This window comes from Periplaneta americana, chromosome 4 (genome assembly GCF_040183065.1).
Source record: "Periplaneta americana isolate PAMFEO1 chromosome 4, P.americana_PAMFEO1_priV1, whole genome shotgun sequence".
Taxonomy (NCBI): Eukaryota; Metazoa; Arthropoda; class Insecta; order Blattodea; family Blattidae; genus Periplaneta; species Periplaneta americana.
In genome coordinates, this window is record NC_091120.1 from 190,294,724 (window position 1) to 190,321,758 (window position 27,035).

General features: G+C 34.0%; 1 protein-coding gene across 1 annotated transcript in view; it reads left to right on the plus strand.

Annotated features, from left to right (window-relative positions):
- Positions 1-27,035, plus strand: part of LOC138698540 (uncharacterized) — a 791,920-nt gene that overhangs the window by 326,235 nt on the left and 438,650 nt on the right. The window contains exon 3 of the mRNA XM_069824545.1: positions 11,388-11,447. Coding sequence (XP_069680646.1) covers positions 11,388-11,447 — 60 coding nt within the window. The remainder of the gene's footprint in view (positions 1-11,387; positions 11,448-27,035) is intronic.

The window sequence follows — 27,035 nt, forward strand, 5'->3', positions numbered from 1 at the left end:
ATCTATCACTATATAACATTTTAGTTTTACTCAAGCCTATACCGTTTCTTTTCAGCGCCTCACTTGCCTGTGCCATAAAAGGGAACAACTGAAATTAATTTCAGATATAAGCTTCTCTCATGATGACTCTGGTTCGTGTCTAAACGCTTTGCCTCAAGAGTTTGAAGTTAATGATATGGATGGATGTTGTCTTCTTGTTGTACAGAGACCGTTGAGGATGTTATGATGATCGTGAAGGGATTCTCACGGCAGAGTTCCGTCACTAGTTCCGCGTTACATCCTCACACCGTCCTTGAGACATCCTAGCAACATGCAGCAATGAGACTGATTTTAAATCACTTGAGGCTTGGAGGGTTTAGTGAAGAATGATTTTCAGAAGATTGGAGAGGTGGTAGTAGGAGGAAGAAGAATAAAGACTAAAGTGCATAACATTTGCTGATTATTTATTGTTATCAGATGAATAAACAATACTAAATGGTATGCTACTGGAGCAATAAATTTAATGTTCCTAATTATGTCAGGTGAAGAATACAATGCGTGAAGTTCTGCGTTGTGTAACTTTCTCCATTCTCCTGTAACTTCCAGTGGCGTGTGCTGAACCTGGAGTTTGGGTGTTATGTTAAAAATATACAGGGTGTTTCAAAAATACGGAGCATAATTTCAGGTATGTATTTCCCACATGTAGACAATGAAAATAGTTCATTGCAACATGTGTCCGGAAATGCTTCATTTCTGAGTTATGGCCTTCACAACATTGAAATTCACCGGAACGTTTTTCTTTCCGCAGGTCGTTGTCATTACAGATGATGTTCAAAATGTCCACCTCCTGCTTGAATACAGACCTCACATCGATGTATCATTGACCTGCTGCAAGAACCACTGACAGAACCTAACTCGTGCAGGGTAATCTGCTGGTGACAGGGCCTGTACACGTTGCAAATGATAAGGATACAATTGATACTCCAGACAGTCGTATGAAGAACATTGACTTGCAACGCTACCCTTCGTGTGCTGATAGAAGGAGTCATGTTCAGAGCCTCCAGAATCTCCTCCTGTACTTCTGGAGTTGTAGATCTTGGTCGTCCCCTTCCCAAACCAGGAGAGTTAAATTTTCCATACTCGCACAGACGGTAATGGAGACGTACAAATTTCTTCCGATCTGGACATTGTCGCTGTGGGTACCTCTCCTGGTACAAACGACGAGCCAGCGCAGCATTGCCGTCCGCCTTACCGTAGATGAAGTGTATCTCTGCCAGCTCTTCATTTGAATACATGTCGCACAGTCTAACGCCTACACAACACTGAATGTAACTTTCGCCTCGGAATGAACTGTCAGAGTGCCCTCTTAATGTCTCCTTTGACGGCAACGACCTGCGGAAAGAAAAACGTTCCGGTGAATTTCAATGTTGTGAAGGCCATAACTCGAAAATAAAGCATTTCCGGACACATGTTGTAATGAACTATTTTGATTGTCTACATGTGGGAAATACATACCTCAAATTATGCCTCGTATTTTTGAAACACCCTGTATAGTTGGTCTATCTCGCACAGTTATTATAGGCCTAAATGAAATATCGGGTCAACATTAACTACAATTTTTAATATATAATTTAGTATTATTTATAAATAATAACTATGGGGCGGATGTTGATGACCTAAAAATCTACTTAAAATGATCATTAAAATGCCCTTAAACTAAAGGAAAAATGACATTAAATTAAAAGAAAATGACATTTAAATATTATTCACCGTACTCGCACCACAACTTCTTAAAAATTAATCACCTTGTTTCAATGACTGCCCTGCAAATGCCGGAAAAGGAGGCAACTACAAATAACGTCATTCAAAATTGCATTATTTATGATCAGACAATAACCATGGTCAGCAAAATAAACTGTTTGAAGTTCCACAACCCGCTAACTATTCTACAATTTCATATTGTGAAATAGAAAAATGTCTAGTATATTGTTCGCTTTTTGTTTTATATTGTTACACTAAATTCGGGTAGGTCTACCCTTATTCACTATCGGTCTTACTAATAAAAACTCTTATACAGACGTTTAACTGTCTTATACTTATACAATGAGTAGCTCGTTTATAAGTCGTGTGTAAATTCCTTACTAATAATCACTACATATGTCGTGTATAACAGTACAACTGTTACACAGCTACGTCATAGATTCGTCATTACTTCATTACGAAAGGTAATAGAATATCTGAGATTCTCTATTGCAGCCGGTAGAGCGCTCTAGTGTGCCGTGTTAAGAATCGATAGTACAACTGGCTCTAATCGATTACCACACTATATTTTGGTCAAAGAGTACAAGCTACAGCAATACTGGGTGTTCATTTCAAAGTGTGTCATGACGTCACTGTTGTTGGGTCACCGATTTGAAGCGAGTTTCAGCTTATATGTCAGAGAAGTTGCCTATTATTTAAGGCGTTCTTCAATCAGAACTTGAGAACGTGTACGGTATAACTTGAACATCGTAGCAACAGATGGCGGTCTGTACGGTCTGTGTGCTACCATAACCTCTTTCGAACTGTGTTTTGCACCGGCAAGTCGTACGCAGGGTATTTGTTATCATCGGTTGCGTACGGTAACATTCCACAACACAAATCAAATGCTCCGTGTCCATGTTGACCGTCGAAGTTAATAGTGTGAACAAATACATAAGTAATCGTCTTAACCCTCTCCCCATATCCCGACAGTACGTATTTCCAAACAGTTCACATTCCTGCCACTACCAGCGTTACCGTACGTATCGGTACGTACTCTTCAGAATGAACGCCGTACTTGCTAGGCAACTTCTCTGCCTCACAGGTTATACACCTCTGCGGAAGTGTAGGAAGATTGAATTCTCTAGGCTCATCGGCTAGCCACATGACGGCATACAGCGAGCCATGACACATTTTGAACTGAACACCCAGTATTATTTTACTTATTCTGTGCTCTTTGGTGTGTTCTTCTATGATTACAAGGCATCCATCATCATAAAATGACAGTCGATACGAACAGCTGTTAGAATGGCGGCCATTTTTTCTCTATATACAACGCTTAAACAAGGGGTTTCGTATATATAACTACTGCAAAGCAATTCCAATTGTATAGTTACAGGCTTTTTATACATCCATCGCTTATACATGGTTTATTAGTAACTTTTCTGTCTCAACGCTGCATAAGTCTCGTATAAAAACTATACACGGTTTATTAGTAAGACCGTATATGTAATTTCTCTCCTAGTGGACGAGAAGAGAATGGTTTTTGCAAAAGATCTTTTACAGTGTACATTTCCAAGTGATATTATCATTAAATAAGTAATTTAAATTGTTTACCTGCGCTGGCACACAACTATGAACCCTAGTAAAACCTAAACACAGTAAATTCACTCACACGAACAGTAAACAGTACAACTTCATCAGAGCGGATAGCTCACATTGTGTGTAAAAAAAAAAAAAAAAAAAAAAAAAAAAAAAAAAAAAAAAAAAAAAAACTAATATATTCGCTGAAAGTTCATAGTTCTTTTTTTTTTTTCAGAAAAAAAATATTTACCAACCTCTTATTCGGTAACTATTGCGAGTAGGACCGTGATTTTTTATTCATATCGATGTGTAATTTTGAATATCACTATAGTATGAGGGCCGCACCCTACGCACGATCGTGATTTTTTATTCATATCGATGTGTAATTTTGAATATCACTATAGTATGAGGGCCGCACCCTACGCACGATCGTGATTTTTTATTCATATCGATGTGTAATTTTGAATATCACTATAGTATGAGGGCCGCACCCTACGCACGATCGTGATTTTTTATTCATATCGATGTGTAATTTTGAATATCACTACAGTATGAGGGCCGCACCCTACGCACGATCGTGATTTTTTATTCATATCGATGTGTAATTTTGAATATCACTACAGTATGAGGGCCGCACCCTACGCACGATCGTGATTTTTTATTCATATCGATGTGTAATTTTGAATATCACTATAGTATGAGGGCCGCACCCTACGCACGATCGTGATTTTTTATTCATATCGATGTGTAATTTTGAATATCACTATAGTATGAGGGCCGCACCCTACGCACGATCGTGATTTTTTATTCATATCGATGTGTAATTTTGAATATCACTATAGTATGAGGGCCGCACCCTACGCACGATCGTGATTTTTTATTCATATCGATGTGTAATTTTGAATATCACTATAGTATGAGGGCCGCACCCTACGCACGATCGTGATTTTTTATTCATATCGATGTGTAATTTTGAATATCACTATAGTATGAGGGCCGCACCCTACGCACGATCGTGATTTTTTATTCATATCGATGTGTAATTTTGAATATCACTACAGTATGAGGGCCGCACCCTACGCACGATCGTGATTTTTTATTCATATCGATGTGTAATTTTGAATATCACTATAGTATGAGGGCCGCACCCTACGCACGATCGTGATTTTTTATTCATATCGATGTGTGATTTTGAATATCACTATAGTATGAGGGCCGCACCCTACGCACGATCGTGATTTTTTATTCATATCGATATGTAATTTTGAATATCACTATAGTATGAGGGCCGCACCCTACGCACGATCGTGATTTTTTATTCATATCGATATGTAATTTTGAATATCACTATAGTATGAGGGCCGCACCCTACGCACGATCGTGATTTTTTATTCATATCGATGTGTAATTTTGAATATCACTATAGTATGAGGGCCGCACCCTACGCACGATCGTGATTTTTTATTCATATCGATGTGTAATTTTGAATATCACTATAGTATGAGGGCCGCACCCTACGCACGATCGTGATTTTTTATTCATATCGATGTGTAATTTTGAATATCACTATAGTATGAGGGCCGCACCCTACGCACGATCGTGATTTTTTATTCATATCGATGTGTAATTTTGAATATCACTATAGTATGAGGGCCGCACCCTACGCACGATCGTGATTTTTTATTCATATCGATGTGTAATTTTGAATATCACTATAGTATGAGGGCTGCACCCTACGCACAGAGCGAGATGATCTCTTCCACTCTCTCATCGATTGTTGGGATGGTCAGGAAATGCTGCCACGTTCAGATTGCTTATCGTCCTTCGATCACACCGGTATTGCGCAGATATTTGGGAAGGGGCAAGGTGGACAGGTTCTCCGAGTCTTCTTCGGATGAGCACGAATCGTGCAGTCACGCTCGCTCATCCGCATCCTTGATCTCCGACCCGATCCCCGGGCCGACTGTTCTTAGTGCCACAGATGTCTAAATGTCATCAACTTCTGAGAGAGTTCACTATCAGATCCGTTCCTTCTCAATAAGAATCAGACAACTATGATAACCAGTTGGGCGACTTTGAGAATATGTAGCTCGTATTAATATTCTTATAATGATCTGTAGGCCTACTACACCCACACATTATTATTATTATTATTATTATTATTATTATTATTATTATTATTATTATTATTATTATTATTATTATTATTATTATTAACGTTACTTGAAGAAAGTAAAGCGATAGGTTTGGAAGTAAATCCAGAAAAGACGAAGTATAACTAATGATTATGTCTCGTGACGAGAACATTATACGAAATGGAAATATATTTATCCTTCGAAGAGGTGGAAAAATTCAAATATCTTAGAGCAACAGTAACAAATATAAATGACACTCGGGAGGATATTAAACACAGGATAAATATGGGAAATGCCTGTTATTATTCGGTTGAGAAGCTTTTGACATCTGGTCTGCTGTCAAAAAATCTGAAAGCTAGAATTTATAAAACAGTTATATTACCGGTTGTTCTTTATGGTTGTGGAACTTGGATTCTTACTTTGAGAGCGGAACAGAGATTAAGGGTGTTTGAGAATAAGGTGCTTAGGAAAATATTTGGGGCTAAGAGGGATGAACTTACAGGAGAATGGAGAAAGTTACACAACGCAGAACTGCACGCATTGTATTCTTCACCTGACATAATTAGGAACTTAAAATCCAGACGTTTGAGATGGGCAGGGCATGTAGCACGTATGGGCGAATCCAGAAATGCATATAGAGTGTTAGTTAGGAGGCCGGAGTGAAAATGACCTTTGGGAAGGCCGAGACGTAGATCGGAGGATAATATTAAAATGGCTTTGAGGGAGGTGGGATATGATGATAGAGAGTGGATTAATCTTGCACAGGATAGGGACCGATGGCGGGCTTATGTGAGAGCAGCAATGAACCTCCGGGTTCCTTAAAAGCCATTTGTAAGTAAGTTATTTCATTTCCACCCTGTATATATTGTATGGGTTGAATTGACAGACTGGAAGTATAGATTGATGTCTGGATGAAGAGACGAATGGGTAGTTTAATATAATTAAACCGACTGGATATATTTATGAATGAATGATTGGTTGGTTATTCCTTTCGTTGAATGAGTTGGTTGACGGATGGACGGAGAAGCAAATGAACAAATCGAAAGTTAAACAGGTGGATAGACGGATAAATCGGAATGTGTGTAAGAATTATTGGCTAGAAATCTGCAATGCTCGGGAAAAGTGGCATAAGTCAGTTTCCACAAACATTTTTATTAATTTATTGACAACTTACGGAACATCTGCTCGCTTGGGAAAAGAGACATAAGCTTTTCTCCCATTACAATAATTCACACAGAAGAAAATCAAATCGACATAAACCAGTGTGAAGACAGCTTTTTTTCCTTCTGTAAAATAAACATTTTTTTACTTGTGCCAATTTTCCCGAGCACTGCAGAAATATATCTGATACTACAGGGACATCATTTTATTTTTACTTCAATTTTTATTGTACCTGAGTTTTTGATTGTACTTCACTCCCTCTCACTCTACTAGTAAACTTCCAACCGTTCTCCACACAGAACCGAGGCCGCGTATGCAGTACTGAGTGAGTATAGTACGTTCCAGAAATATGTTCGCGTTTTCTAGTGACGAAAGTGCTTTCAATATTGAATCATATTTTCGCACAGGTACTGTCGTCCGTTTGCCTACGTCGCATCCCGGTTTCTCCCACCTGCTTCTGTTCGCTCCTCTGTAAAGTCTAGTAGCTGGGCTATCTTAGCTCTTTTCTGAAAACATTAATTTCTGTTAGGAATTGGACGTCTACGTAATATTATATAACAGTTAAAAGGGCCTCGTTAAGTAATTAACTGTCACGTGATCCTCCCCTTTCTACGACCCTGCGACAAAACCACTTGAACGGACAGTAGATAGCATTTCTGAGTAATTTTATCTTTTCAGATCGGGCAGAAGTGAAGATTGAATTTACAATACGTAAGGTACTCTTTTATAGGGTAGGTACAGAATTATTTCAACATGAGTTACTGATACGAAGGACGAAACTGGTAATTGGAATTAGATACAGTAGTCTATAGTGCGATAATATGCACAAAAGAACTGAAGCCTGTATCGAAATGAACGGCCACCATTTTCAAAAATGTATTTAAATATCTATATTATGATTATTTTTCAATTTAACTTCACTCTCTATATTGTACGCTAATGTGCTGTAACAGTACAATATACACTGCATAATGAATACGTCCGAATGGATAGCTCAGTTCGTGAGTAAAAACACTAAGTGTTAATACAGTACTGTATTTTGATTAAACAAAAACGTAATGAAAATTAACAAACTCAAAATTGCGATATTTCCTAGTTTACATAAATGGGTGAACTAACTTTTCTTCCCTTCTATACCTAGTAAAGTGATTTGTATTTTACGCAGTATCATCGAACTCCAGTCTTGGAAGGGGGAGCAAGCGGTGTTTCCGGTTCTGGACCTTTAATCCAAAGATATAGCCAGGTTAATATTTAAAATGTTAGTAAAAATAAAATGATGTCCCTGTATAAACACCCAAGCCGATAATATCATGTAAGCCCATGTTTTAAATATTTAGTTCCTTGTTGCACACATAAACAGTTAATTGCCTTCTCCAGCCCCACTATCTCCCCATGAAGCATTATGCAAGCACATTTCCAGTAACAAGGTACAGAGGAAAAATCAAGTAATTAATTTAGCCGGATAACGAGTTGCGAGGCTGCCAAGACGCCAGCTATCGTGTTGATCAGACTTCGCGTTTCTTCTACACTCAGTGGGAACATCCTTGATGCGAACCACAAGCAGGCACGTGCGGTGTAAGGGTCGTTCGAACAGATATAAAACCATTCATGTCGTTGGCGGTCAATGTTTTACTATATTTCAACATGAATTTATATAGTTTTGTGCAACCTCCAGTTTGAACGCATATTTTTAAACCAGTCGTTGGTACAGCTGGAAAATTTCTACCGTACACTCTCTGTAGTCATGTTATGCAAATGATGTGCAATATTCTTTAATCCGATAACATGTTTATGATAGTAAAGTTAATTTTATTAAGTTATAAGTTTGATGAACACATCGAGCAAGGTGGATCATTGGCCAGACACTAGATTCGCATTCGAGAAGTTTCGGGTTCGAATCCGGGGCCGGCCAGTGTGATCGAGTTTTTCAGTGTCAACCAATTCTACTTACTTACTTATTTACTTACTTATTTACTTACTTACTTACTTACTTACTTACTGGCCGCCCTTACTTACTTACTGGCCGCCCTCACATAAACCCGCCATTGGTCCCTATCCTGTGCAAGATTAATCCATTCTCTATCATTATATTCCAACTCCCTCAAATCCATTTTAATATTATCTTCCCATCTACGTCTCGGCCTCCCCAAATGTCTTTTTCCCTCCGGCCTCACAACTAACACTCTACATGCATTTCTGGATTCGCCCATACGTGCTACATGCCCTGCCCATCTCAAACGTCTGGATTTAATGTTCCTAATTATGTCAGGTGAAGAATACAATGCGTGCAGTTCTGTGTTGTGTAACTTTCTCCATTCTCCTGTAACTTCATCCCTCTTAGCCACAAATATTTTCCTAAGCACCTCATTCTCAAACACCCTTAATCTCTGTTCCTCTCTCAAAGTGAGAGTCCAAGTTTCACAACCATACAGAACAACCGGTAATAGAACTGTTTTATAAATTCTAACTTTGAGATTTTTCGACAGCAGACTGGATGATAAAAGCTTCTTAACTGAATAAAAACATGCATTTCCTATATTTATTCTGTGTTTAATTTCCTCCCGAGTATCATTTATATTTGTTACTGTTGCTCCCAGATATTTGAACTTCTCCACCTCTTCAAAAGATAAATTTCCAATTTTTATATTTCCATTTCGTACAATATTCTCGTCACGAGACATAATCATATGCTTAGTCTTTTCGGGATTTACTTCCAAATCTATCTCAACCAATTCCCCTGATATTCGAATATCTTGTGAAACATGTTGAAGATTCTTTAGTTAGTTTCTGATTTCCTCATTCTTAATATGGTCTGCTGTTTTATTCACTGCTATTGATATTAAAAATTGCATTTCAACACTAGCTTTTTTTTTTTTTTTTTTTAGCTTGGTTATGATTCCAGCATTCAACGCCATAGAGCAGTGTGGGAACTGTCATAACTAGGGACCGGATTTGTAGGTTTTTGCCTATTTTTTTCGCAATACTACTCCGAATCATGATCGTAGGGGTCGTATATGTGAATTCTGTTGAACCTGAAAGAACCTAAATAATTGTTGATAAGCATTATCCTCTATTTAGTGCGTTATATATTGATTTCGTTTTTTCATTTTGAGAGAAATATCAATACATTTCGAGAGAGAGAGAGAGAGAGAGAGAGAGAGAGAGAGAGGAAAGAACATTCTCGACGTAGTGGAGGCTGCCTCAATCAGGCAAAATCTGTACTTAGCAGTGACCCATCTATGGTTCCCTTGCTTTCCTGAGGGCACTTTTCCAGTGACTTTCCAAAATATATTGAGTATTTGGAATCTTCGTCGCTACAACTGAAAGATGCAATTGGTGTCATTGATGCTTCTAAAAAAATAGGCTTAAGGACTTTACTAATAGACGTAGTATATTATGCACACTATTTAAAGGGTGTAATTGATATTTTGTTACTTGCAGTGTTGTATCAGGGAGGAAGTGTGTAGTGTCAGTAAAGTCTATTGTGTAAGTGAAGTGTGTTGGTGTCAGTGAAGTTCTATAGTTCATAGTGGCTGTGCAAAGTATTTCAACAGTGAAATGGTTTTTAAGTGATAGTGAAATCAGGTAGAATCAGTGCAGTGAGTGAGTTGACAGCGAAATAAGTGTAGTGCCGAAAGGTACTTGTGCAGGTATGAACCTGTCACACTCGTGGGTCTTAGTTCGAACTTAGGGTTAAGATACAAATTAGATTTACTTTAAATGTTATTTTAAGTGATCGTGCTTCATTTAATTTAGGATGCTCATTATTATTATTATTATTATTATTATTATTATTATTATTATTATCATTAATTATTATTAATGTTTTTATTAGTTGTGTCTATTATTAATTGTCATTATTGAGTGTAATTAGTTACCACTGCCACCGGGTATATACCCATTTGCAGTGTGAATAAATACATGCAAAAGATCCGTGGGTGAAACCGTACATTAAAACTGAAGAAAGTATTGCAGAGGAATCCAGGGTTTCAAAAAATGAAAAATGTGTGCTCCATTCTCCAGGGGGAAAGCTTCAATTGTCAGTTACCTGCTGCAGTGGCAGCGATGAAATTTGCACCTATGACGTCATGTACTGTCAAAACAACCATTCCGTCCTTCAAAGGTATTTTGAGAGACAATGGAAAAAACTTCTCAATCGAGAATCTTGAAAAGTATTTGGTCATATATTGCAACCAGGAACAATACCAATAAATAATGTTGTTTTGTTTCTTTGTTACTTTTTAAAATAATTCTTGATCAAATTTGAACGAATTTAATTCAGAAGTTATGTGTGTGCTATACCTTTAATCTATTGAAAATTGAAATTTATGTAGTTATATCAAGGTAAATTATATTATATAAAATGTTAAATGTTACAATAATTTATTCAATCTACAAATAATGTGAAAGGGCAAGGAACAAAAATTTCGAATCTTACAAATTTTGATAAATACTTTGGTTCTTGAAAAGGTCAATTTCGTGGTCCATGTTGTCTTAATAAATGTATATATTTTTTAAGAATGACTGTAGGGATACATTTTTAACTTAAAAAAACCTATTTTACCTGTTCCAAAACCCTAAAATGGTATTTTTAAAAACCTAAAAATCCGGTTCCTAGTCATTACTTTGTATAATCTTAGAATAGTTTGAATGCTGACTTTTATGTATTTTATAATTACATAATTTTGTATTACCTACTTTTAAAGTGGTCTACATTCGATATTTTCTTACACGATATCACTCGGTTGCAATATCACAGCTCTAATGACGGTGTCTCTTTTGTTTCAGCCATGTCCGGAGAGACGGACGATTTCGGTGAACTTCCCACCAACTTAAATGAGACAGGTGGTGAGTTGTTATTTTTGTACTTTTAAGGCTTAGATTCTAAGCGGCGTGGCGGGGAGACGAACTCAGGGAACCTGATAATATTTATAAGAATTTAAAATCCCGATTGCATGTCCTTCGGTGCTTCGTATGTTGGATGTGCTGATTTCTGTACTGATTATATTTGTGACTGTTTCTCTCAACTACCTACTCAGTAATAGAGTATAAGAATCCGTTGAAATTCAGACAGTCAATGAAGTGTTATCTGTAGTAATGACATTTGTTAGGACTATTTCGTGTATAAAATAAAAATGTAAATAATATCTCCCTAAAATTCGATCACCTTAACCTATTTAGACATTGTGAAGTTGAAATAGATTAATATCGATTACTGAAATAAAGAAATTCGATTTCATTATTCAGTAATGCCAATTGCGAAAAGCGAAATACAGGTTTAACAAAGTTAATTACATGTACTGCACTTTTCTCTTATTATTATAACATAAATACATTTTCATTATCTGCTGAAATCACAGTTTAATTTACAATTTTATAATATAATTACAGTAACCTGATTAATACATTAATTAAATGAAGACCATGAAGCTGGTCATTTCAGAAATATATTTGCATTTATTTTATTTATTTGTTTACTTTTTACTTTATTTACTTGTTTATTTATTTACTCAGTTACTTAAAAATAGTGACTTATTTATTTACTTATTTAATTATTTATTTACTCATTTATGTATTTATTTACTTTTTTACTTTATTTATGAGTTTATTTATTTATTTATTTACTTATTTACTCAAAAATAGTGACATTTATTTATTTATGTACTTAGTTACTTAAAAATAGTTACTTATTTACTTATTTATTTATTTACTTACTTATTTACTCATTTATGTATTTATTTACTTTTTACTTTATTTATTTGTTTATTTATTTACTCATTTATGTATTTATTTACTTTTTACTTTATATATTTGTTTATTTATTTACTTAGTTACTTAAAATAGTGACTTATTTACTTATTTACTCATTAATGTATTTATTTACTTTTTTACTTTATTTATGTGTTTATTTATTTACTTAGTTATTTAAAAATAGTGACTTATTTATTTATTTATTTATTTATTATTTATTTATTTATTATTTATTTATTTATTTATTTACGTATTTATTGACGTATTTATTTACTTTTTACTTTATTTATTTGTTTATTTATTTACTTAGTTACTTAAAAATAGTGACATTTATTTATTTATTTATTTATTTATTTATTTATTCATGTATTTATTTACTTATTTACTCAAAAATAGTGCAATTTATTTATTTATATATTTAGTTACTTAAAAATAGTAACTTATTTATTTATTTACTTATTTACTCATTCATGTATTTATTTACTTTTTACTTTATTTATTTGTTTTTTTATTTACTCATTTATGTATTTATTTACTTTTTACTTTATATATTTGTTTATTTATTTAGTTAGTTACTTAAAATAGTGACTTATTTACTTATTTATTTTTTTATTTACTTATTTACTCATTTATGTATTTATTTAGTTTATTACTTTATTTATGTGTTTATTTATTTACTTAGTTATTTAAAAATAGTGACTTATTTATACATATATATATATATTTATTTATTTATTTACGTATTTATTTACTTTTTACTTTATTTATTTGTTTATTTATTTACTTAGTTACTTAAAAATAGTGACATTTATTTATTTATTTATTTATCTATTTATTTATTTATTCATGTATTTATTTACTTATTTACTCAAAAATAGTGCAATTTATTTCTTTATATACTTAGTTACTTAAAAATAGTAACTTATTTATTTATTTACTTATTTACTCATTCATGTATTTATTTACTTTTTACTTTATTTATTTGTTTTTTTATTTACTCATTTATGTATTTATTTACTTTTTACTTTATATATTTGTTTATTTATTTAGTTAGTTACTTAAAATAGTGACTTATTTACTTATTTATTTTTTTATTTACTTATTTACTCATTTATGTATTTATTTAGTTTTTTTACTTTATTTATGTGTTTATTTATTTACTTAGTTATTTAAAAATAGTGACTTATTTATACATATATATTTATTTATTTATTTACGTATTTATTTATTTTTTACTTTATTTATTTGTTTATTTATTTACTTAGTTACTTAAAAATAGTGACATTTATTTATTTATTTATTTATTTATTTATCTATTTATTTATTTATTCATGTATTTATTTACTTATTTACTCAAAAATAGTGACATTTATTTATTTATATACTTAGTTACTTAAAAATAGTAACTTATTTATTTATTTACTTATTTACTCATTCATGTATTTATTTACTTTTTACTTTATTTATTTGTTTTTTTATTTACTCATTTATGTATTTATTTACTTTTTACTTTATATATTTGTTTATTTATTTAGTTAGTTACTTAAAATAGTGACTTATTTACTTATTTATTTTTTTATTTACTTATTTACTCATTTATGTATTTATTTAGTTTTTTTAGTTTATTTATGTGTTTATTTATTTAGTTAGTTATTTAAAAATAGTGACATTTATTTATTTATTTATTTATTTATTTATTTATTTATTTATTTACTTACTTATTTGCATACAATATCCTCATAAAATTCCCAATAATAATAATAATAATAATAATAATAATAATAATAATAATAATAATAATAATAACAACAATAATAATAATAATAGCTTCATTATCCATTAAACATACATATAACAGTCCTTGTCATAACAAATTATAGGTATACTATATTAAAATAGGAATTTGGCTTTTGGGCACTCCACCGTGTCCTGGAAGTTAACATTTCCAACGTTTCGAAAGTACATACAGGTTCCATCATTAGAGTAAAATCAGAGAATTCACCTACTCTCTTGTGCTCGTTACGCCAGACTAATCCAAACAACTGAGCGACGACTTGTATCCAATAGTTTTACTACGAGACTCGAAGTAAGCCGTGTAAGCCTAAACATAGTTTCAGTTATCGTCAGATCAAGCAGTAACTTTGGCGAAGATCGTAAACACTGGAACTACATCGACACAAAAAAAGGAATGAAGGACGGAATTTATAGCCGCAAAGCCATATGCTGGGATGATTTCAAGCCATAAACCACCTGAACAGTGTTCAGTCACGGATCTTCTTTCTTGCTTATGTCATCGCCAAACAAATTGGCTGTAATTTCTTGTGAAGTAATTTACTTTCCAAGCCACTCTGCAAACACAGCCTGTCGGGTCAGTAGCTCATACCCCCTCACAAGTAAAATCCTGGTTGTGTACTTGATGTAAACACAGCTGAAAAATCTTCTTATGGAATAAAATCTGATGATGTTGTTGAATTGAATAGAGCATAAGAAATTAAAGCAGTTTATTGAAGCTAAGAAGTAAGGTTAACTAGGTATATATTACTATAGGGCAAGCCAGAGTTTGTCTCTGATCTTTCTTAAGGGGAAACTTATGTGAGTTTTAAAATTTCCACAATTTTCATCCAAATTTTGTTAATTTTAAAATACTTATACACGCGTACAATACCATCATCTTTACAAAATTTGGTGTCATTAGAGCTAATAGTTTTGAAATTAAATTTCTTAATTATTACAATCAAGAAACTACAAAAATACACATTAAATATAATATAAATAAAAATACTTTTAAAAGATCTATTATATACATCAAACAAGAATGAATAAGTCAAATATATTTTAAATAAAACAGAAATATAAAATAAAGAATTTATTTCTAGGAACAAGAGAGTAATTTTTACTTTTAGAAACAACAAATAATTTTGATTTCTAGAAACAAGAGAGTAATTTTGATTTCTAGGAACAAGAGAGTAATTTTGATTTTTTAAATAATTAGGAGATTAATTTTTATTTCAAGAAACAAGAGAATAATTTTTATATTTAGAAACAAGAGAATAATTTTGATTTCTAGAAACAAGAGAGTAATTTTGATTTTTTAAATAATTAGAAGATTAATTTTTATTTCTAGAAACAAGAGAGTAATTTTGATTTTTTAAATAATTAGGAGATTAATTTTTATTTCAAGAAGCAAGAGAATAATTTTTGTCTTTAGAAGCAAGGGAGTATTTTTGATTTCTAGAAACAATAGAGTAATTTTTATTTCTAGTAACAAGAGAGTAATTTTTATTTCTAGAAACAGGAAAGTAATTTTGAATTCTAGAAATAAGAAAGTAATTTTTATTTCTAGTAACAAGAGAGTTATTTTTATTTCTAGGAACAAGAAAGTAATTTTGAATTCTAGAAACAAGAAAGTGATTTTTATTTTTAGAACTAAGAGAGTAATTTTTATTTTTAGAAATAAAAGAGTAATTTTTTTAAAACAACATAGGAACTTTTATATTTAGAAGCGAGAGAGTAATTTTTATTTAGAAAGAAGAGAATAAGTTTTACGTCTAGAAACAAGAGACTAATTTTTATTTTTAGAAACAAGATAGTAATTTTCATTTCCAGGAACAAGAGACTAGGCTAAGTTTTATTTATTAACAAGAGAGTCATCTTTATTTCTAGAAAAAGAGAATTATTTTGATTTCTAGAAACACAGTAATTTTTATTTTTAGAAACAAGATAGTAATTTTCATTTCCAGGAACAAGAGACAAAGTTTTATTTATTAACAAGAGAGTAATTTTTACGTGTAGAAACAAGAGACTAATTTTTATTTTTAGAAACAAGATAATAATTTTCATTTCCAGGAACAAGAGACTCAGTTTTATTTATTAACAAGAGAGTAATTTTTACATCTAGAAACAAGAGACTAATTTTTATTTTTAGAAACAGACTAATTTTTATTTTTAGAAACAAGGTAGCAATTTTTGCTTCCAGGAACAAGAGAATAAATTTTATTTATTAACAAGAGAGTAATTTTGATTTGTGCTCTTTTGTATTTATTATTTGTTCATATATAGTCCCCTCCCTTTAATTTATTAACTTTTAAAGTTAGTTTTTTTAACCTTTAGGGCATATTTTATGTAAATACAAGGGCATTTCGTTAGTCATTCGTCAGATATTTTTAGGTCGTCAACATCCGCCCCTTATTAGTAAACATGGTGCCTGGCGCGCCACCCAGATTAAGAGAGTATCCCTCGAGACAGCAGAAGTTTCTCAGGATTTGGTTTGCCAACAGAGGGAACAATGGCCAGGTAAGGCTGTAGCGGTAGAAATGTCAGAGTTTGTGCCGGCTGGGCAGGGTTCACGATTCGCACACCGGAGGGGGCATCATGCGGCAGATGCTGTAGGATCCCGCTGCCCTTTCCACGGCTGAATGCGGGTGCGCGTCACGACTGATCCGGGGGGCTCCGAGCCGAGGAGAATCACTGCATCTCCCTCTCACAGCTGACGGCTGCGTTACTTGCCAGATGCTTCACAGTTCTCATGCGAGATGGGCCCACACAGATACAATACTCACTGAATTTGAAGAGTATGATCACAATAGCTGATCATGGTATAATCGTAAGCAATATTAAGGTGCAGTTTTGACATAAAATTACGACTTTCATCCGACTAGATAAGGAGTGTTGATTTTGGAATTGACCATCACAAAAAATGCAAATCCCTTGATCTCCTTGTATTCCTCTTGTTTCCTTTGTATACTCTGTTCTCCGTATATTCCATTTGATTTCCTTGTATTCCTCTTGTTTCCTGTGTATACTCCTGTTCTCCGTATATTCCATTTGATTTCCTTGTATTCCTCTTGTTTCCTTTGTATACTCCTGTTCTCCGTATATTCCATTTGATTTCCTTGTATTCCTCTTGTTTCCTGTGTATACTCCTGTTCTCCGTATATTCCATTTGATTTCCTTGTATTCCTCTTGTTTCCTTTGTATACTCCTGTTCTCCGTATATTCCATTTGATTTCCTTGTATTCCTCTTGTTTCCTTTGTATACTCCTGTTCTCCGTATATTCCATTTGATTTCCTTGTATTCCTCTTGTTTCCTTTGTATACTCCTGTTCTCCGTATATTCCATTTGATTTCCTTGTATTCCTCTTGTTTCCTTTGTATACTCCTGTTCTCCGTATATTCCATTTGATTTCCTTGTATTCCTCTTGTTTCCTTTGTATACTCCTGTTCTCCGTATATTCCATTTGATTTCCTTGTATTCCTCTTGTTTCCTTTGTATACTCCTGTTCTCCGTATATTTCATTTGATTTCCTTGTATTCCTCTTGTTTCCTTTGTATACTCCTGTTCTCCGTATATTCCATTTGATTTCTTTGTATTCCTCTTGTTTCCTTTGTATACTCCTGTTCTCCGTATATTCCATTTGATTTCCTTGTATTCCTCTTGTTTCCTTTGTATACTCCTGTTCTCCGTATATTCCATTTGATTTCCTTGTATTCCTCTTGTTTCCTTTGTATACTCCTGTTCTCCGTATATTCCATTTGATTTCCTTGTATTCCTCTTGTTTCCTTTGTATACTCCTGTTCTCCGTATATTCCATTTGATTTCTTTGTATTCCTCTTGTTTCCTTTGTATACTCCTGTTCTCCGTATATTCCATTTGATTTCTTTGTATTCCTCTTGTTTCCTTTGTATACTCCTGTTCTCCGTATATTCCATTTGATTTCCTTGTATTCCTCTTGTTTCCTTTGTATACTCCTGTTCTCCGTATATTCCATTTGATTTCCTTGTATTCCTCTTATTCTCTTTGTATACTCCTTATTCTACTTCTATTCTTCTTGTTTTCTTTGTGTACCCTTCGCAGCTCTTCGACACGTAATCTGCCTAAAGAATTTGAATTTTGAATTCATTTTTGTATGTATTCCAATAAGTCATGTAATAATGAAAAATACAAAGTAAAGTTTGATATTTTCGTCTTTAACTTATTTATTAAAATGTCAACAAAGTTATTTTTATATGTAATTTTGTTAATTAATTATCTTTACTTTTCAATTCGAAAGCTTTTTAAATTTTAAAGTTTGTAAAATTTGGTTAATCTTTTGCAATATGTAATATTGACTTATTCACTATATATATATATATATATATATATATATATATATATATATATATATATATATATTTACACAGTTGTCTGATGATACCCATAACAAGGGGCGAAAACGTTCACGTGTGATGAGATGTATTAGCAAAAATAACTTTGATGAAAGAGTGATGGAACGGAGAAAAATTCTCTCCGGCGCCGGGATTTGAACCCGGGTTTTCAGCTCTACGTGCTGATGCTTTATCCACTAAGCCACGCCGGATACAACCCCGACGCCGGTTAGAATCGTCTCAGATTAAGCTCCATCTCTTGGGTTCCCTCTGGTGGCCGCCCTCTGCACTACGTCATAGATGTCTATGAACGCAGGACCGAAGTCCATACATGTGTTGAGGTGCACTCGGATGAGTGACTGGTTGGCCGGGATCCGACGGTATAGGCGCCGTCTTAAATCACGAAGTGATTTATTACGCATATCATATATATTTTGATGTACCGAAGTACATATGATATTTCCATGCAGATATTCTGCGTCATCATATGATGAAAGAGTGATGGAACGGAGAAAAATTCTCTCCGGCGCCGGGATTTGAACCCGGGTTTTCAGCTCTACGTGCTGATGCTTTATCAACTAAGCCACGCCGGATACAACCCCGACGCCGGTTAGAATCGTCTCTGATTAAGCTCCATCTCTTGGGTTCCCTCTGGTGGCCGCCCTCTGCACTACGTCATAGATGTCTATGAACGCAGGACCGAAGTCCATACATGTGTTGAGGTGCACTCGGATGAGTGACTGGAAACTGGAGTGAGTCAAAAACGGAAACATCAAACTTTACTTTGTATTTTTCATTACTGCCTAAAGAAGTTTCACTTAATAACTTTGCTTATAGCCTAATATAATATAAAACAATTAATGTATGATTTGAGGCTTTCTCGGCGTTGGTTCGCTAATATGTTTTCGCGGGATATCAGCCGAGTTAAGATTTTGGAATGCTCCAAGCTTTCCCTGAAGATGGCTGCAGAGATAGCAGTCGAAAGCTTGGAGCATTCCAAAATCTTAACTCGGCTGATATCCCGCGAAAACATATTAGCGAAAACAATTAATGTTATTGAATTCATGCAGTGGAATGTATACACTGCAGGACGTTAGAGGACGATGCAAAACTTTAGAACGGCCTTTTCATGTTATGACGGTAGCTAGTCTGCTACGTGGGATTTATTTTCACAGCTTTTCCAAGAAGCAGCCGCGTTCAGTCATTCAACTGTTTTGATGAGTCCACATAAACAAACACGCGTGGCGGGGATTCTCTGACGTGATCACGTGGGAGAGGATTACCGCGTGGACGAAAACCAGACAATGGGGAGCACGTCGCTATGACGTCAGGGGGCCGGTCAGGAGGAAGGAACTCCACATCAAACGAGTGTTTACTGCTGCATGTGACGTAAATAGTGGAAGACACCCACGCTGAGGAGCGAGAAACTAGAGATCTATTATTGTAGAGGACAGGAGAAGAGAGTAAGGAATAGAAAAGAAAAAAAAATGAGCTAGATAAAATGTAAAGGTAAAAAAAAGGTAAAGGTATCCCCGTAACATGCCATGAAGGCACTTGGTGGGCATGGAGGTAGACCCCTATGCTTTTCATGGCCTCGGCACTAGAATTAGGTGATGCGGTCGGCACCACGCTCTGACCGCCTTTTACCTCCGGGAAAGACCCGGTACTCAATTTTATAGGAGGCTGAGTGAACCTCGGGGCCGTTCTGAAAGTTTGGCAACGAGAAAAAATCCTGTGAGAGCCATGCTGAGAAAGAAAGAAATTAAACACAAAAAATATATTAAAAATGATACAAAGGAAAGATGATTTAAACAGAAAAAGAAAGGTAAAGAAACAAGGCAGAAAATAAGTAATTTTTAGTAGGTTATTTTACGACGTTTTATCAACATCCAGGTTATTTAGCGTCTGAATGAGATGGTGATAATGCCGGTGAAATGAGTCCAGGGTCCAACACCGAAAGTTACCTAGCATTTACTCATATTGGGTTGAGGGAAAACCCCGGAAAAAACCTCAACCAGGTAACTTTCCCCAACCGGGAATCGAACCCGGGCCACCTGGTTTCGCGGCCAGACGCGCTAGCCGTTACTCCACAGGTGTGAACAGTAATTTATATAGAGAAAAATAATAGTAATAAGAAACAGTAAGAAATTACAAAGAAAGTAAAAAGAGAGTTTTTAAAAGTGAGGAAAGGTAGAAATATGAAACGGCAAGTGGGGAAAGAAAGGAAGAAAGAAAGAAAGAAAGGAAGGAAGAAAGAAAGAAAGGAAGGAAGGAAGAAAGGAAGGAAGGAAGAAAGGAAGAAAGGAAGGAAGGAAGAAAGGAAGGAAGAAAGGAAGGAAGAAAGGAAGGAAGAAAGGAAGGAAGAAAGGAAGGAAGAAAGGAAGGAAGGAAGGAAGAAAGAAAGAAAGAAAGGAAGGAAGAAAGGAAGGAAGGAAGAAAGGAAGAAAGGAAAAATGAATAAACAAAATGCCGAAACGGATGGAGAATGAATGGAATAAGAAAGTGACAGATTATAGGATGAAAGGCAAAAAAAAAAGAAAGAAAAAAGAAAGCGACGAAGAAAACTGTGAGAAAATTACAAAATAATAAAGAGATAAATAAATGAGGAAGTGACAAGGGAACGAAAGGAAAAAAGAAAAAGAGAAGAAATGAGAAAGTGATAATAGGAGGAAAGAAGTGAGAGTCAAAGAAATAAATGAACAAATGAAGAGGTCACTCGTCACAATTCAAATAGAAAGAAGAGACAGCGTAAGACAGGAAGAAGTGACAGTGTAAGACAGAATAAATGACAAGGATATGAAGTGACAAAAGAAGTCAGGAAGAAGTGACAAAGGCATAGGCCTACAGCTAGAAGTGACAAAGTAAGACAGGAAAAGTGAGAAAAATTGGAAGTGAAAAATAAGTCATGAGAAAGAGACAAAGTAAAACAAGAAGTGACCAAGTAAGACAGGAAGAAGTGACGAAGTAAGACAGAAGTGGCAGGAAAGATAGAAGTAGTGACAAGGTAAAGCAGAAAAAATGACAGACTGAGACAGAAAAGTGATAGAAATAGGAAGTGATAAAATAAAACAGGAGAAAGTAGCAAATTAAGACAGGAAGCAGTGACGAAGTAACAAATTAACATCGAAAAATTATAAAGATAGGAAGTGACAACATAAAACAAGAACAAGTGATAAAGTAAGACGAGAAGAGATGACAAAGTAACAAATTAAGATAGAAGAATGGTAAAGGTAGGAAGTGATAAAGCAAGACAGGAAAAAGTGACAAGATAAGACAGGAAGAAGTGATAAAGTAATAAATTAAAATAGAAGAATGACAAAGATAGGAAGTGACAAAGTAAGACAGGAAGAAGTGATAAAGTAACAAATGAAAATAGAAGAATGACAAAGATAGGAAGTGACAAAGTAAGACAGGAAGAAGTGATAAAGTAATAAATTAAAATAGAAGAATGACAAAGATAGGAAGTGACAAAGTAAGACAGGAAGAAGTGATAAAGTAACAAATGAAAATAGAAGAATGACAAAGATAGGAAGTGACAAAGTAAGACAGGAAGAAGTGATAAAGTAATAAATTAAAATAGAAGAATGACAAAGATAGGAAGTGACAAAGTAAGACAGGAAGAAGTGATAAAGTAATAAATTAAAATAGAAGAATGACAAAGATAGGAAGTGACAAAGTAAGACAGGAAGAAGTGATAAAGTAACAAATTAAAATAGAAGAATGACAAAGATAGGAAGTGACAAAGTAAGACAGGAAGAAGTGATAAAGTAACAAATTAAAATAGAAGAATGACAAAGATAGGAAGTGACAAAGTAAGACAGGAAGAAGTGATAAAGTAACAAATTAAAATAGAAGAATGACAAAGATAGGAAGTGACAAAGTAAGACAGGAAGAAGTGATAAAGTAAGAAATTAAAATAGAAGAATGATAAAGATAGGAAGTGACAAAGTAAGACAGGAAGAAGTGATAAAGTAAGAAATTAAAATAGAAGAATGTCAAAGATAGGGAGTGACAAAGTAAGACAGGAAGAAGTGATAAAGTAACAAACTAAAATAGAAGAATGTCAAAGATAGGGAGTGACAAAGCAAGACAGGAAGAAATGATAAAGTAGGACAGGAAGAAGTGATAAAGTAACAATTAAGATAGAAGAATGACAAAGGTAGGAAGTGACAAAGTAAGACAGGAAGAAGCGACAAGGTACGATAGAAAGAAGTGATAAAGTAAGATAGGAAGAAGTGATGAAGTAACAAATTAAGATAGAAAAATGACAAACATAGGAATTGACAAAGTAAGACAGGAAAATATGACAAAGTAAGAAATACACTTTGTATGAAAGAAACAGTCGAAAATTATAAGTGTAACAAATGCGACTCGAATGAGTTCCATGTTGTGCGTGAAAACAGCGTTGGCAGGGGAGGGGAGAGAATATTAATATCTTATATCCATTACTTTCAATTTTCCTAACTGTTGGCATTTTTTTTCGTGTTGGCAAAACAAGGAGCCGTTTCTTGCTAGTCTTTCTCGGAGAATTCCCGCTGTTTTTCTTGATGTTGTACCTCCGAAAGTAATCAGAAACAGTTCAGGGTCAGTTTACAGTAGTGTACATTAAGAACGAGTTATCAGGAAGACACTTTCCAACGACTTCCTGGATCACACATCAAGCCTGTTAGTCCCACGGTAAATTTCATGACCTCTTCAGCATGGGTCAGATAGCTTACTTTGTGTCCGTAGTATTTGCATCATGTTCCTCGCATTACATCACACAGATTGTCAGTTTTCTCCCTTGTAATTAATCATGTCTGTTAGTACCATGTTGCACCACTCTTACAGATTGGGAAAACCCCGTCTAATTTCGATAAGGATAATAGAATATTCGAGAATGGGGTCAAATGCATGAAAACGAATTAAGCAATTTTATTCTTCAGATTCTGTCGAATCAGCATCATCAGACATAGCAGTTTTTATGTTGTTTCTCATGACGTTGCATCATGGGTACAGATTGGAAAGCCCATCGAATTTTCAGAGATAAACTCGAATATTTCAACGTGAGTTCTCAAACAGGAAAAGAAGTGTATTACTGTTATTTGCTGCCATTCCATATACAGAATGGAAACTAAATAACTCTGCAGATGGAAGGGGACAACGCAATACATCAAAATTAATTTAAAAAAACGTATTATGTGTTTTGTAATTAAGAGCATGGTTAATTAGAAAATTAGGCTGAAAGTCTCTTACCCGCGGAGAACACAGTGCACCATGGTGCATTCGTAGCTGCTAGCGGGTATGCTCTCTACCTCTTCCTGCTGCACGACGGTGCACACGGGATGGCACCGCTTACCCTTTGCACATTTCAGCGAGTGCTGACGACCACTGTTCTAAGTAATTCAATACCGGTAATTTGTAGCATATTTTCGTAAGCAAACTATACGAGAAAGAGATCAACATGTTAGGTATTTTGTCTGGCAATATGAAATTCATTGGTTTGACTAAACAGTTGATTCACGAGATCTAACCTAAAAATGTATTTTTTGACCACATAAAATTATTAGCACTAACTCCGAAAACTGAATATAACCATGAAATGTATGCTTAAGAATACTTACTCCTAATAATTTTGCTATTCGAGTTATAATTGCTGTCTTCGTGAGCATAATTCCTTCTTCATTATTTTCTTTCGGTTAGATCTGAAAGAACAGAACGCCAGTAGGTGAAGTTATCCCCATTCTCGCAGCACGCTTTACACTGATTTGGTGGAGTCGCTGCCATTCTTTTTCCTCTTTTTGACATTATTGTAATAAAAATCTAAACACGAAAGAAATTCATTAAAATATGAAATGCTATTTATATTTATTACCCACCTGGATTATCACATCCTAGTACGTTATGTTTATTTACACTTACCTGATTATAGTTTTGAATTGTAACCACAACGCAATACATAAAATAACTATTACGTATTAATATTAATACTTACTTACTTACAAATGGCTTTTAAGGAACCCGGAGGTTCATTGCCGCCCTCACATAGTCCGCCATCGGTCCCTGTCCTGAGTAAGATTAATTCAGTCTTTACCATCATATCCCTAAAATCCATTTTAAAATTATCCTCCCATCTACACCTCAGCCTCCCCAAAGATCTTTTTCCCTTCGGCCTCCCAACTAATACTCTATATGCATTTCTGGATTTGCCCATACGTGCTACATGTCATGCCCATCTCAATCGTCTGGATTTAATGTTCCTAATTATGTCAGGTAAAGAATACAATGCGTGCAGTTCTGTGTTGTGTAACTTTCTCCATACTCCTGTAACTTCATCCCGCTTAGCCCCAAATATTTTCCTAAGCACCTTATTCTCAAACACCCTTAACCTATGTTCCTCTCTCAAAGTGAGAGTCCAAATTTCACAACCATAAAGAACAACCGGTAATATAACTGTTTTGTAAATTCTAAATTTCAGATTTTTTGACAGCACAGGCATTTCCCATACGTATTAATATTAATACTGATATTAATTAATTATTAGTATGTTCAAATTTCACTAGCTTCCAGTAATCGGCTTTTATGTATTAATATTAATACTGATATTAATTAATTATCAGTATATTCAAATTTCACTAGGTTCAAGTAACCAGCTCAGAAATCCAGTACAATTTTAATTCCCTGCAACTCCAGCCTGTCTCAGCTGCCAACATAACCGTTACAAAATCATTACCATTTGTAGTATTTGTCAGTATCGAAATTCGAAACGAAGTTGGCAAAAGAAAATTCAACCTACAAACTAGAAAATCACCACAGTCCATTAGCATGTATAGTAATAGGGAGAAAAATTGTTAGGTTTCACCCTTAGGGTATGAAGTAAGCTGACCCAGACTATAGTCTCGTTCAACCAACACCTCCACCTAGAGCTTCCATTCAATTCAATTCAATTTATTGGCCATTAGACATACAGTTTTAGGCTTCGTCAGAATACATTGAAAAACATATAAATACATTTTTAAAAAACACTAGTAAAAGAAACAGTAAAATTTAAATAATACAATGAAAACATGAAATAATTTGAAACTTTTAAATTGAAGAAAACTAACTAAATTGCAATTAAACTTATTTATTAAAATACAATTTCATACAAATCTGTGTTGAAAAACTCAGCAACAGAATAAAAAGGATTATTTAATAACCAATTGTAAAATCTAGTTTTGAAGCTATTGATTGGTAATTTATGATATTGACTTGGGAGCTTATTATATAATTTCATCCCCATAATTTTAAAGTTTGTGTTGTTTTTGTGTAATCTAAAGTATGGAATATTAATTTGTTCACTATTTCTAATTTCATGATCATGTATATTGACCCCTAATGAGTAATTGTAGATATTTTGTCTAGTGTAAAGTACTAGATCATATATATATATATATATATATATATATATATATATATATATATATATATATATATATATATATACACACACACACACACACACACACACACAAATTTATGATTGTTAAAATCCGTGATTGTCTGAAAAGTGGCCGACAATGTTCCAGATAGTTTGATTTACATAAAATTATTATGGCTTTCTTTTGTAAAATCAAGACGCTTCCAATTTTGGTTCCATTTCCCCAGAAAATTAGGGCATATCGGATTATCGACTGAAAGAAAGTAAAGTAGGCACATCTTAAATAATTTTGAGAAACGCAAGTCGTTAATTTCTTTAACAAATATAAAACTCTTGATAGCTTTGTGCATATGTATTCGATATGCTTATCCCATGTTAAACTGGAGTCTATAAAAAGTCCTAGAAATTTTGTGTAGTTGAATCTGTTGTCCATATTTATTAGATAATTTAGGCTGACTATTTCGTTTATATGACGTCATTTCATTTTCGACCAATGAAGTGTAATGAAATTTTGAATTCCAACCAATCACAGTCAGACTTTGCGATAATTTCTGCAGCTAGATTTATCGCTATCAATTTATCGCATGGTCGTTCTTTTGTTTAGTCGTTGTCGCCAACTGTTTCCCCGTAAATTGATGAACATGAATACATTAAGATGCAACTAGACGGTTAAACGTTTCTTTCAACTTTAAAGCAATGAATGCAAGATTGATATTTAATATTAATTAATATATTTACGCAGTGAAGACCACGTTCAAAACGGCGCACCATGTAGACACAAAATATTTATGCATCTTAATTGAACGTACCTTTTAAACTTGATTCTATTCTTCCCAAATTGCACGCATACGCGATTGGAATATTGAACTGTGTAGATGCAGCTATAGTTCCGTTACACACTACAGCGAGAATGCGTTTGTCGAGCTATAAAAAATGCTTTCGTGTAGCACTCATTGTAAGTAACGGTCGAAACAAGGCACAGCTGACATTGGTCCTGCTTCCACAGGTAGGCCTAACGTAACCTATAAAATTGTAGCCTATAACATTTGTATTGAAATTAAACAATTAATAGACGTCCAAATTTATGTAACATCATCGCATATCAAACTCAAAGACCTTGCATAGTAATAATGTCTTTGATC